The 13,741-nt window shown below is 42.5% G+C and overlaps 1 protein-coding gene across 7 annotated transcripts in view; it reads right to left on the reverse strand.

The window, feature by feature from the left end:
* The window catches only part of Pde7b (phosphodiesterase 7B), a 318,757-nt gene that overhangs the window by 46,241 nt on the left and 258,775 nt on the right, over positions 1–13,741 (reverse strand). For all 7 annotated transcript variants that reach the window (XR_005488707.2, XM_039082826.2, XM_039082864.2 and 4 more), the window contains 1 exon segment: positions 899–1,050. Coding sequence is in view for 6 of the 7 variants with exons in the window: in XM_039082826.2 (XP_038938754.1) it covers positions 899–1,050 (152 nt within the window). In the remaining variant the exon portion in view is untranslated.

Below are 13,741 nucleotides of genomic sequence, written 5' to 3' on the forward strand. Positions count from 1 at the left end.
AGTCTAAATAACTTTTATCCTTTTAGAGACAGGTATTGGAATTTGGTTCCTCTGGTATTATTTATTATTCATTGTTTAGTGGCATATACGTAGTAATATGTCATTATATGGAGAGACAACATATCCTGTAGGCTATAAACAATTACTTTTGACCTCTGTTTAAATGGGGGCAAGTTTATTCCTGAAATTTAAATTCCTTTGGCAACTTAGGCTAGAAGTAACTTGAAAATTGTTTTTAAACAATCACACATTGAGTTTTACCTCACTGAATCAATGTAGAGTGAAAAGTAATTTATTATTAAAAGCTTTTTGAATGGCTTAAAAACAGCAATAGCTAATATGCTACCCAAGAGCCTAACACAGAGTTAGCATTGATGAGTACTGGAGATATTTTTCAGGTGCCATTACACAAGACTACTTGGTGGATATAAAGATTTATCCATACCCTAAGTAGTAGTCTTTCAGCTCAATACTTTAGTTTGGTGTTGTATACATATGTTCTACACACTTATAAAAGTGAAAATAGCTAACGTGTATTTGGTGTGACTGTATGTTAAGCATAGGGACATGCTTTACCTCAGGATTGGGTATGGAACTGGGTGACGTATTTACTTAGCTTAGAAACCTTGGGTTTAATTCCCAGCATTCCCTACCCCATAACTACAAAGACCGCATGTTAGACTGCATCTAAGAGATCTTTAATTACCTCTAAGAGGTACATTTGCTCTATAACCTTCATTTTGTGTTTGAGAAAATAAGAGTGGATGTGCTCAATAACAAACCCAAAGTCACAAAACACCTGAGAGGCAGAGTGGGGTTCAGACTCAGGTACTGGCAGCTGGGGCAAAGGCTCTTGTCCACAGCCTGCTGCAGGGAGACCTAGAGGTGACTGGCTTACCCTTGCTTGTCCAAGGTAGTCTTCGTCCAGCAGGTGGAGGGGGGCCTGCGGTGTCATCCCCCGGAGCAGCCTAGATTCATGGAAGTGCCTTTGGAAACTTAACAGTCTCCTCACCTTTTTCTTGCTGCCAATTTCCCCTGAGTGTGTTGTATCTGCGGAAAGGAACCAGAAGCAGAATTTCGTGTGTGTAAAAGAGGGGATATTTTCTCTGGGTAAAGAATAATATAGCAGGGGGCTGGGGATTTAGCTCAGTGGTAGAGCGCTTGCCTAGGAAGCGCAAGGCCCTGGGTTCCGTCCCCAGCTCCGAAAAAAAAAAAAGAACAAAAAAAAAAGAATAATATAGTAAAAGGAGAGACATTTAAAAGACACTTGAAGGGCTAAATCGAGTTGACTATGGTCTGTTAACCTGATGTTTGAAATTCTTCTAATACATGAAACAAACAAACAAACAAACAAACAAGTGATCTTCCTGCCCTTTCTCTCCTCCATCCCTCTGACTCTCTTTTCTTTTGACTGGGTCTCGTATGTAGCCAAGGCTTGACCTCAAAATCATGATCTTTCTGCTGAGGCTCTTGAGTCCTGGGAGTACCACACATAACTTATTGTTTGTTACATATTTTGCATAGACTTTTCTTATATAATTTTGTATGGATTACAAACTTCAATTTTGGTTCGTTAATTTCTTACATTCTCTTCAGGCGTTAGAAGGTGATGAGAGAAACACTCCCTGTTTTGTGAAGACCATCATTGACTATGCTACAAACGGCAAAGAGGCCGCATGCCCTCTTGCACTGGGAGTTGTAAGCTTCAGCTGTGTAGCAGAGGCCCATTCATGCTCATGTCTTGTGGACTTGATGCTGACATTGTGGTGGCTGCATAGAAAGTTGCAGGTACACTATCTGGACATCTGTTAAGGTACGTGACATCTTACATGAAACTCTCCAGTCACTTTCAAGCCACACAAGCGATGTCTTCAGCAAAGTTTAGTTGTGGAGTGAATTTAAGAGTCTGGTAGGAAAATGTATAGCTGACATACAGAGTAATTCGTTTCCTTCCGTGTCTCCTCCCATTTCCCCATTTCCCCGATGGCACTCAAAATTACCACTAATGAGAAAAAGAAAGCCGGGGAAATGCGGAACAGCGAGTGACCGTCTGTAACTCATTACTTGGCTGTATGGAGCACGGGAAAGCATAATTCAGGGCCACAAGAGCATCTCTGCTCTGGAAACATTGCCTGATTAAAATGACGGGTACTTAAAGTCTATCTAGATTCCACCCACAGAAAGAGGCAAATGTGCATATGCGTTTAAGAAGAGAGCAGCTGAGGTTGTGTTTGAGGTACATCAATATCAAGAATGCTATCTGTTGACTTCATTCTGCACACAGCGTCTCCTTTCAATGAGTCTGTTACAGTAAAACATCAAGTGAAGATGCTCATTCATTTATTAGAGATAGAAAAACAGGTCTGGGTGGTGGCAGCACATGCTTTTAATTCTAGCACTCAGGTGCCAGAGGCAGGAGGATCTTTGTAGACCATCTGGTCTACAAAGGGAGTTCCAGGACAGCCAGGGCTGTTACACAGAGAAGCCCTGACTCGAAAAACCAACCAACCAACCAACCAACCAACCAACCAACCAACCAACTAACCAACCCACCAAACTAAACCAAACCAACCAACCAAACAAACAACTAACCAACCCACCAAACTAAACCAAACCAACCAACCAAACAAACAAACAACAAAGAAACCTGAATGCCTTGTATGGGTCATTCACTGTCCTAGACATTTCGGTGAGCAAAAGCAAGATCTCTGCCCTCCTAAGAAGGGACATGGCAGAGAAAGATTGACAATGTGTAACATAAAATAAAAGAAATAATAAAAAGCGAAGGTGGATGTAATGAGAGTAGTCGGCATGCGTGTGTGTCTGCGCGTGTGTCTGTGTGTGCTTGTGCAGGTGTGTGTGCGTGTGTATGTGCCCGTACATGCAGAGAACGAGGGATCAGAAATTCCATCTCGGTAGTAGTCAGCTCTGGCTTAATGAGAAGCTAGAATTTGACCTAAATTAGAGGCAATGGGGGAGTTAGCTAAGTAAACACCTTGGGATGTGCCTTCCAGGTATAGAAACAGGATCAACCGACTGTCAGGAGTGGGAATGCGTTTATGGTTCTGGAACGAGCACTGAAAGGACCAGTCCCTGTGAAGCGGACAGAAAGGATAGAAGTGAAGGGTGGAGTCAGATCAGAGTCTAGCCTGGAAAGGAGGTGTCTCAGGAAGTTATTGAAATAGTCCAGTCAGGAGTGCTGGCTGACGAGATGCAGTGGTGGCAGGGGGAGGGTAGTGGCAATTCTGGCATTTTGGTTTCTTAAAAAAAAAAACCAGAACTCTTGTAAGAATATGTTTTCATTTTAATCCCAGGGGTGGGATGTGGGCTGCTTCAGATTGTCCACAGCAGCAGACTATGATTTGCCTCACGCAGGAGCAGGATCTGCCAATGGGTCCTATGACATTTGGAATTGAGGGGACTTTTCAGACAGTGTATAAGTGCTGGGGCCTCCAAAGGCGGGGTGGGTAGTTGATTGGTTGATGTTGGTTGTGGTTTGCTAAGCCGTTCTGTGCAAAGAAGAAAAAAGACATCAGATATCCTGATGGTGAAGATCAAACGCTCCCCGGGGAACTTGACGTCCCCCATCTGCAGGAAGGTGTCTAACAATAATGATGCCTCCTTTTTTCCCTCTCCTATCTAGAGCTAGGAGGTCCAGAAGAGTGGGAGAAGGATGGAGAAGGGTGGAAGAAAGAAGAACCCACAAAGTAGCAAAAGAAAAGTCTACAGGAGAGATCATAATAAGTGGTGGTGAACCTTCAGTGATATTTTAGTTCTTGCCAAGTTTTTGCTTTTGTTTTTTGTTTTTGGCCAGAATAGGTGGGAGAATGACCCGCTATTTCTTGAGGCAGAGAGGGCTGCAGTGGGTCAGTTTTTATGCAGTGAATTTGGATGCCAAGTCCAGAGCTTGAGAGAGAAGACAGGGTTAAAGGTACTGGATGAGACAGGGAGGAGATTAGCCAGAGTGAAGATGAACATCTATGAGAAATGACCCAAGCTTGAAGTGTGGAATGACTCCATTTCATCTTCAGAATGGTACAGAGAACAACAGAATTATGGGAGGTGAGGCGGGTGCAGATAGAAAGCAGGCTAATGCCATTTCCTGGGAGCCTTCTGGACAAACACAACAGGTGAGACACTAAGTATCAAACGCTGTTAATGGTGCCAGCAGGAACACTGGCTGTACACTTAGAAAGCACACATTGTATGGTATGCGCAGACAAAGACTCCTTCTAGTGGTGGCTACATCTCCCGCTCGGGGAAATGACCAGTTATCGGATCAGGACAGATGCCCATGTGAACTGTGACGCACTGCACCAGAGGATAAGAATTTTAAACGCAATGTGACCGTCTAAAGGATGGCTTGGTGAGATGGCTCAGCGATGCTTACCACCTGGTGTGATGACCCTGAGCTGGATCTCCAGGGCTCACAGAGTGGAAGGAGAGAACCAACTCCGCAAGATGTCAGCTGAGCCAGCACCCACCCCCACACACCCATGTATACACACACACACACACACACACACACACACACAGACACACACAGACACACACACATAGACACACGCAGACACACACACACAAACACACATAGACACACATACACAAACACACAGACACACACACAAACACAGACACACACAAACACACATAGACACACAGACACACACACAAACACACACACAAACACACATAGACACACAGACACACAAACACACATAGGCACACACACAAACAGACACACACAAACACATATAGACACACACAGACACACAAACACATACAAACAGACACACACAAACACACATACACACACAATATATACATATACATACATCATGTATATATATCATGTATATATGTATATGTATATATGTGTGTCAGGAGGCTTTAAGAGACCCCTTTAAGCAAAAGGGAAAAAACTTGAGCTTCAAAATAAATGATGGAAGAATAAATTTCAAATCTCCAATCAAAATAAGAAAAAAAAATCAATGAATTTACGGTGTAGCAGGCAAGTGCCTAGGATAAGAGAAAGCTCTTTGCAGAGAGTGCCAACCAATAAACACAGCAGGAATAATAGGATGGGGAAATTGCCTTTTTTTTTTTTCAACCATCAAGGTAATAACTGAATGGGGCTAGAATCCTTAGTGGATATTACGATGATTAAGGAAAATTTAAAATGTATCAGGTAATTGTACAATGCCACAGCATCTTTCTGCTTATTAATTGGACGGAGAAAATGGGCAGTTCTTTGTGTGTGTGTGTGTGTGTGTGTGTGTGTGTGTGTGTGTGTGTGTGTTTGAATATGAAAAAGATACCCTCTTTATTAAATACGCAGCCCTCTGTATTCAGGAGGGAACTGGCACTTCCCTATGCGTTGCACTAAGATAGGGCAGCAGGGAGATGCTCTGTACAAATGGGCAAGTGACCTCTTCAGCAGAAAGGAAGCGTGAGGAACGTCCAGCGTGGGGGAGGGGGTAGAAGGGGGACAGGATCCGGTGTTGGGAGAGACAGGAGAGAAGCCCAGAGGCCCAGGAGAAGGAATGAAAAACTGCAGCTGCTGGGGGGAGGGGACTCTCTAGCCAGTCCTGGAGACCTGAGATGGGGAGGCAAGCAGGAGTCAATGTGAGTACCTTAGCCAAGAAGCCTTAACTGTGGGGACATGAGACCTGAAGAGGCCACTTTCTATACTCAGGAAGGACCCTCGGTGGAAGGAAGGGGATACTGAGCCGTTTACGCAAACTATTCCACACAAAATTTGTCCTGTCTAAAAGAAATGTGGGGACAAAGATAGAGCAGAGACGGAAGGATAGCCAACCAATGACCTGCCCACCTTGAGACCCATCCCATGGGTCAAGCACCAATGCCTGACACTATTAATGATACCCTTTATGCTCGCAGACAGGAGCCTAGCATAACTGTCCTCTGAGAGCTCCACCCAGGAGATGACTGAAACAGATGCAGACACCCACAGCCAGTAACATTGAATGGAGGTGGAGATTCCTTATGGAAGAAGAGCTGGGGGAAGGATCGAAGGAACTGAAGGGGCTAAAAACCCCACAGGAAGACCAACAGAGTCAACTAACCCGGACCCCTGGGAGCTCTCAGAGACTAAACCACCAACCAAAGAGCATACACAGGCTGGACTGAGGCCCCCGGCGTATATATAGCAGACATGCAGATTGGTCTCCATATAGGCCTTCCAAAAACTGGAGCAGGGACTTTCCCTAACACTGTAGCCTGCCTGGAATTCATTTCCCAACAGGACTGTCTTGTCTTGCCTTCCTGAGAGAGGATGGGGCTAATCCTGCAGAGATTTAATGAGCCAGGATGGGGGGATACCTGGGAAGGGAGCACCATCTCACAGAAGGGAGGGATGGACGGGGAGGGACTCCGTGAGGTGGGGTTGGCAGGAGGGAGCGTTTGAGATGTAAATAAATAAATAAATAAATAAATAAATAAATAAATAAAGCCAGCCCAGGATGAAGGACTCTTTCCCAAGCACCTGGCCTGTAGTCTTAAAAGAATGTCACAAAATGTAACAGTAGCTTTATGTACTATTTCACAATAATGGGACCCAGCAATACTGAAGTAAGTACAACCTGTGGTTCTGGTTTGGTGCCTGGAGCATAAACAAAAAGTCCAACCTTATCAAGATAACTTTTCCAATTTGAATATGGGATTGTCTATGTGTGGATAACACACTGTATTTGTGAATTTCTTAAACTGTAAGAGTGGATGTCCATAAGAGAGTTTCCTATTTTCTTTCTTTCTTCCTTTCTTACTTTCCTTCCTACCTGCCTTCCTTCCTTCCTTTAAAGATTTATTTATTTAATGTATATGAGTACACTGTAGCTGTCTTCAGACATACCAGAAGAGGGCATCAGATTCCATTACAGATGGTTGTGAGCCACCATGTGGTTGCTGGGAATTGAACTCAGGACCTCTGGAAGAGCAGTCAGTGCTCCTAACCACTGAGCCATCTCTCCGGCCCTGCTAGTTTCTTGAGAGATGCAGGTTATAGTCTTTAGGCAAAAGGTGTGTACAATTCCTCCGTAAGAAATAAAGCAAATACCGTAAAATATGATGGTTGGTACTGATGGAAAGAGTGTCTGGTGTGTTCTGTTCTTGAAGACTTGCCACACGTTTGAAATTATTTTACAATCGGAAGTTTAAAATATGGTATACACACATTATATACACACACATACATACATACATACATACATACATACATACATACATACATGCTATGCATTGGATTTCGTCATTTGTAGAAAAATGGATGAAACAAGATCATCATGTTAGTCAGGTAAATCAGAAAGAAAAACATCGCATGTTTTCTCCCATGGTTGAATCTATGTGAAAAACATGTGACATGAACGTAGCAAGGCCTCTGGGGAGGGCACAGGAGAGAGGGAGAAACATACGGCCACGGAATAGATTCACAGACACTTGTCCTATCTAAAAAGCACAGACCTGCGGGGTTTAAAAAATGTTTCTGAAAAACTATGACTATCAATTTTTTTCTACAGGCCTTTTTTGGCAATACAAGATAGAAAATAAAGACCACTAGAGAGAGATGAAGGGAGGGAGGTGTTCATGTTCCAACGATGGGAAAGTTATTTTCACAGCTTCAGGTGCTTTTACAAAGTAGAAGCTTCTTTGCCCCTTACCTGCTCTCACATACAGCCTCTCCCTGAAAAAGCCTTCATAGTTCTTAGGTTTGTAAGGAAAAATTCTGCTGTTTAAAGGGGACAGAGTTTCAGCTATACAAGATGATAGTGTCCTAGAGACTTCTGTATAACAATCTGAATGAATGTAATCAGCCCTAACTGTACACTCAAAAATGGTTAGTAGTGTGAATTTTATGTTATATACACACTACCTTCATTAAAAGACTCAAAAATTTTAAAGAAAGAAATTTTGGATGATTACTGGACGGTACAACATGAACTGAAAATAATAATTACATTTAAGTGATAAAATTCAATTTGTTTTAAAATAAGATAAAGGTTAAAGCTGGAAATGAGATTGAGTGTATGTATAACACACACAAGATGCCAGGCTCGACCTCCAGATTGACACACACATGTACACACATGTCTATACCTGAACACACACATGCACACACATGTATATACCTGAATACACACATGCACACACATGTATATACATGAACACACACATGCACACAGGTACACACATACACACAAGTACTTACACAAACACACATGCACACACATGTATATACCTGAATACACACATGCACACACATGCACACACATGCACACAGGTACACATGTACACACAAGTACTTACACATACACACATGCACACACATGCACATATACACACCCCTTTAAGAGAAGAGAAAACAACAAGAAAGGTATCTGAGACTATGCAAGGACGGACAACTCCTTAAAGAGTTTTGCTGCACAAGAATGAGGAATCCGATTATATTTCCACAGAGAATCAAATCAATTCTTTCAATAAATAAAGGAAATCAATTTCCCCCCCCATATTATATAACGGGAAACAGTCACACAAGAACCTACCCCCTTTTCATATTCTGTAAGCATTCTCCTACTCTGAAACACTATAGGAAAATGTCTTTGTCACTTCCAATATGCATTCATTTTTTATACTGGAATCAGAAACAGACAAGAGAGCACTGAGTGGTAGACATATGCCATCTGATATCACAGATGAATTCATTTTAGCATATAGCATGACAGGCAGATTATAGTTAAGACAGTGGCTGCTAAATTGGGTTTCATATAAGCATAGATAATAGGAAATAATGATTATTATTTATTAAAATCACCATTTTTTGAGACAGGGTTTCTCTACATAATCCTTCTCTCCCAGAACTTACTTTGTAGACCGGGCTGGCCTTAAACTCAGAGATCTGCATGCCCCTGCCTCACAGGTGCTGGGATTAAAGGTTTGCACTACCATAATGAAAAATTACCAGACTAATGGTCTGATGAATTAATGGTCCAATGGTCAAATGTTAGATCTATCTTTATTCTTAAACCAGGGAAGGAAAAGAGCAAGACTTCCCTCCCAACCATCTATATCTTTTCCCTGTAGATAGAATGTTGGTCCACTTTGATTTTTATTTAATAAAAACTATCTTTAAAGTTAATTTTAGCTTCTACATTAGATTTATTTACACATATACACACACAAGGACATACACACATGCATACACACACATGCACATGCACACACATGCACATACACACATGCACATACACACACATGCATAAATACACACATGCATAAATACACACATACACACACACACACACACAATCACTAAAGGCTTATGAGTAAATGAGACATTCTGTCCCTTTGTGTGTCCTTTACAGAGAGTGTAGTATTTCTACTCAGTAGTCCAGGTTGGCTTGGAACTCATGCTGAGATTGCAAGTGTGACCAACTTTAATTTTTGTGGAGGGCGCACAAGATCCCGAGTGGAAGAAAATACTCCTCAAAGTATCTCTCTTCAGAGGAAGATCAATAATTGTGGAAAAAAAATTGATTTACATCTGCCTCAGTTACTGATCAGTTTCAAAACATCCCTTCTGTGTGATGTGAGACGATGAAGAGCTACTCCATAAAAACCAAGGCCATCGTTGGTAGGAAAAAAATTCATTTAGAAAACTGCGTGAGAAGAAAGCTCCACGTGGCACTCCATGCTGCTTCTGGAAGAACTGAAACGTGCTATTCAATTATCGAGTGAGGTCTGACATCTCGGTTTCTGAAAGGGCTCGGAGTAGACAGCCAGCACTCTTTTGATAATTAGGAGTGAGGTTATGTGCAGCGTGGACAGAAATTTAAATGTAGGTAAGTCTTACAGAGCTCTACTAAATTCAGCTCAGAAAAACCTAGGGTACCATAACAATGTTCCTAGGAACAGAATACGAGGCTGGTTTAAGAGTAGCTTTGAACGGCGTTCTCAGTTGTCCCTGTGCATCTCTGTTTTATTGTACCATGGTCCTCATCTCAGTTGGAACAGTCATTTCTAGGCTGTTCTAGAATTTTCCATTGCCTAATCTGTGTAAGCGTTGCTCCTGAGTGTGGAATCTATCTTCACTCGTTCCTTTATGGATAATACAAGGACGAATGCGTTAACACATTTTTGCATGACTTTAGCGCTAATTTTAGGGTGAGGGAATTTGTGTTGGCGCTGCCAGCATGGTAATTTGATCATTTCACAAGTTGGGACTGGCTTAATTGCAAACATTTTAGAATTTCTTCTTCACTCCTGAGTACCTCTCTGTAGCAGCTTTGGGTAGGGACTGGTCAGCGTGGTAGGAAGAAAGTACTTAGGTGTATATAACCATCATGTATATAACCACCATGTATATAACCACCAACGCGTGTGTGTATCCACATTATTACGGATGTCTGCCATATGCCTGGCTCTCCCAAGTTCTCCATCAACATTCTTAGACGATGGCTGGTTAACACTGGTGCAGAGTCACCCAGGTGACTGACGACAGGAAAATGGTGCTTAAATGAGCAGAGGTAGACACAGGCAGATAAGAACATACACCACTCACATCCAGTATCAGGACTTTTGAACACTGAACAGACCGGATTGCCTGAATAATGTGCTCAAATTCCCTTTTCTAATTCTCGCACTAATTATTGTCATTAAACTCCTTGCTGAATCAGTGACCATTCAAACTCTTTCTTATTCTTCTCTTCTAGGGTCTTTACTATGTCCCGTACCATGTACAGTTATGGATGTAGATGACCGATTAGATACAGGGTCAGCAATCACTTGATAAAACTTTGTGCCTTATGGTATCTGGTACAAAATCTCACAGTGGAAGTAGTCAAAAGTGTGTTAACATTTTTCTCTTCTTGCCATTTCTTTATGTTGGGATCCTTTGAGCTTCTCTTTTCCGGACCATTATAAATAGATAATAGGCAAATGTAAACTAAATTCATCCTGCTGTGTGTTTTAGAATATCACAGTATATCCATTAATATTCACAAAATTACAAATTAGTAAAAATAACATTAACAGCTGATTTTAAATTTGGAAACATTTGATTGGTTTAGAAAATATGACTGATGCCCTTCTTTATAATAAGCCAGTTTATTATATTTATTTTACACACAGGCATGCATGTGTGCACACACACTCACACACACTCATACTCACACACATTTGCACACACACTCAAACACACACACACATACTCAGACACACACACTCTCACACACATGCACACACTCACACACATACTCAGACACGTATACTCAGATACACACACTCACACACACACACTCACATTCATACACACACACTCTCTGTCACACACACTCACATTCACACATACACACACATACTCTCACACACACTCACATTCACACACACACTCTCACATTCACACATACACACACATACTCTCACACACACTCACATTCACATACACACTCACACGTACTCACACACATGCACACACTCACATTCACACACACACACACACACACACACACACACACAGAGTTAAATGACAGTGTGCAGACTCTTTCCTTCTACCTTATGGGTTCCAGGGATTGAACTCAGGTTGTCAGGGTTGGTAGCAAGTGCCTTTACCCATTGAGCCACCCACCCTTCCAATAAGCCAATTAAAAAAAATAAGGTAATAAAAAGTTGCGTTTAGTTTTGAAATAATTTTCCCAATGATCTTCCGTGTTTCCTGCCCCTGCTCTTTGTTCCATGTCACTTGAGCTCATCTGGTACAAAATTCACCTTTATTCATAAGTCTGCTTTTCTTATTTAGTTTAAGGTCTGGGGACCGGATTCTTGTTAGTTTTCTTTAACGTTTCACAATATCCTGAAAGTTGTAGGTATGAACACAAAGCGATGGGACCCACTCACTTCTTTACTGCATTTAATGTACCCTAAGTTCGAGAACTCTGAACCTTGAGGAAACCAGGATCAAATTCCGGTTTTCAAAATGCAACTTTAACAGACACGAAACGGGTTGATTTCTTTGACACTTCACATCCTGAAGCACAAGGAGCAGGTTTGCAGTCAAGCCTTCTCTCTTACTGCATGTACTGCGGCCTCAGACTCAGCATCTCTGCACAGCTCGGGAGGGCAAACGGAGGGGCTCAGGATGGAAATTTCCTTGGACAGACACAGGGTTTGGAGACAGAGGCTATGTAGGTGGACCTGCAGTTGTCCTGCAGAAGTAATGTTTTAAATAGGCTATATTATAAAAAAGAAGTGAGTGGGGGGGTCTAAAGAGATTGTGTGCAGAAAACAGACAGCACTGATGGATTTCCAGAACTATGGATTTCCCTTCGACGAGATGTCATCTCAGAAGGAGGCCCCTCCTCATTGCGTCGTAAATGCATTGGTTAATTTCCATGTGCTTTAAGTAAACCTCCCAGATGCAATGGTTGCTTCGTTAAAGCCCCACCTTCCTAAGTTTAGCATCTCTAGACATTAGTTTTCAGTCATGCACAAAAAGAGGAAGCTGCCAATTAAACCTTTAAAGATAAAATATACACGTTTAACTCCCCAGCCTCCTGGAAGTCACAAATGCCTATATTTGCGTATTTTTTCCTGTGTATTTTTTGAGAGTCAGAAAATGGCGGATAGAGACACATGGTGAGCAGATATGTAAGATCAAACGTGGGACTTTTTCTCACGTGACTGGACATATTCTTGGGGCAAAGTTGTTACCAGTGGCTTTTGTGAGATCTTGAGCAATTTTATGGAGATAAAATGCAAACTAAATTCGTTTGCATGGAGAGCCTCGGAAGGGCTCAGGTTTTAATAAAAATGTAAGGAGATCAGTTGTGACTATTAGAGAACCAAGAGGTAAAGATACATGAAACAAGACGTCATCACGGTCGTCAGCGCCACCATCATCAGTTGCAACAGTGAGGAGGCATGTATGCATATACGCAGGGAAAAGGAGAGGACAAAGAGAACACTAAGTCACAGTAAGACACTGTCGCTCTAAAATGTGAAGTTAAGGAAGAGAGTGAAGTTTAAATATTCTAAGACGCTATTTTTAAGCTCCCCCAACTCAGGTCTTGAACAGAATGTATTCAAGCCCGTGACATTATCTCTTCTGTGTACAAAATCCACTCACGACGGCTTGATGGCTGTCACTAAGAGAAGAGCTTTGTTTCACAGCCACGGAGAGGGAGGTGGAGGAGGGAGGAGGAGGAGGAAGAGGAGGAAGAGGAGGAGGAGGAGGAGGAAGAGGAGGAAGAGGAGGAGGAGGAGGAAGAGGAGGAGGAGGAGGAGGAAGAGGAGGAAGAGGAGGAAGAGGAGGAGGAGGAGGAGGAAGAGGAGGAAGAGGAGGAGGAGGAGGAGGAAGAGGAGGAGGAGGAGGAGGAAGAGGAGGAAGAGGAGGAGGAGGAGGAGGAAGAGGAGGAGGAGGAGGAGGAAGAGGAGGAGGAGGAGGAGGAGGAGGAGGAAGAGGAGGAGGAGGAGGATGACAAAGAGGAGGAGGAGGAGGAGGACGGAGAGCAGAGTCTTCCACAAGACAGGATGAAATGTTTTTCTGGATCTAACTCTTTTTAACATTTAGTTCCTGTTCAGTTGCTATTTTTCTTTTATGTTCTTGTGATGGCCGAGTTGAGTCATGGGGTTGTGGACCTGCTCTCTGCTTGACAGCATCCACACCTGCCGTGCTCGTGGAAGGAGCACTGAAGGGTAAGATGCTCTCCCTCGGCCGCACAAGTGCTGTCTT

Source organism: Rattus norvegicus, chromosome 1, assembly GCF_036323735.1.
Source record: "Rattus norvegicus strain BN/NHsdMcwi chromosome 1, GRCr8, whole genome shotgun sequence".
Classification (NCBI taxonomy): domain Eukaryota; kingdom Metazoa; phylum Chordata; class Mammalia; order Rodentia; family Muridae; genus Rattus; species Rattus norvegicus.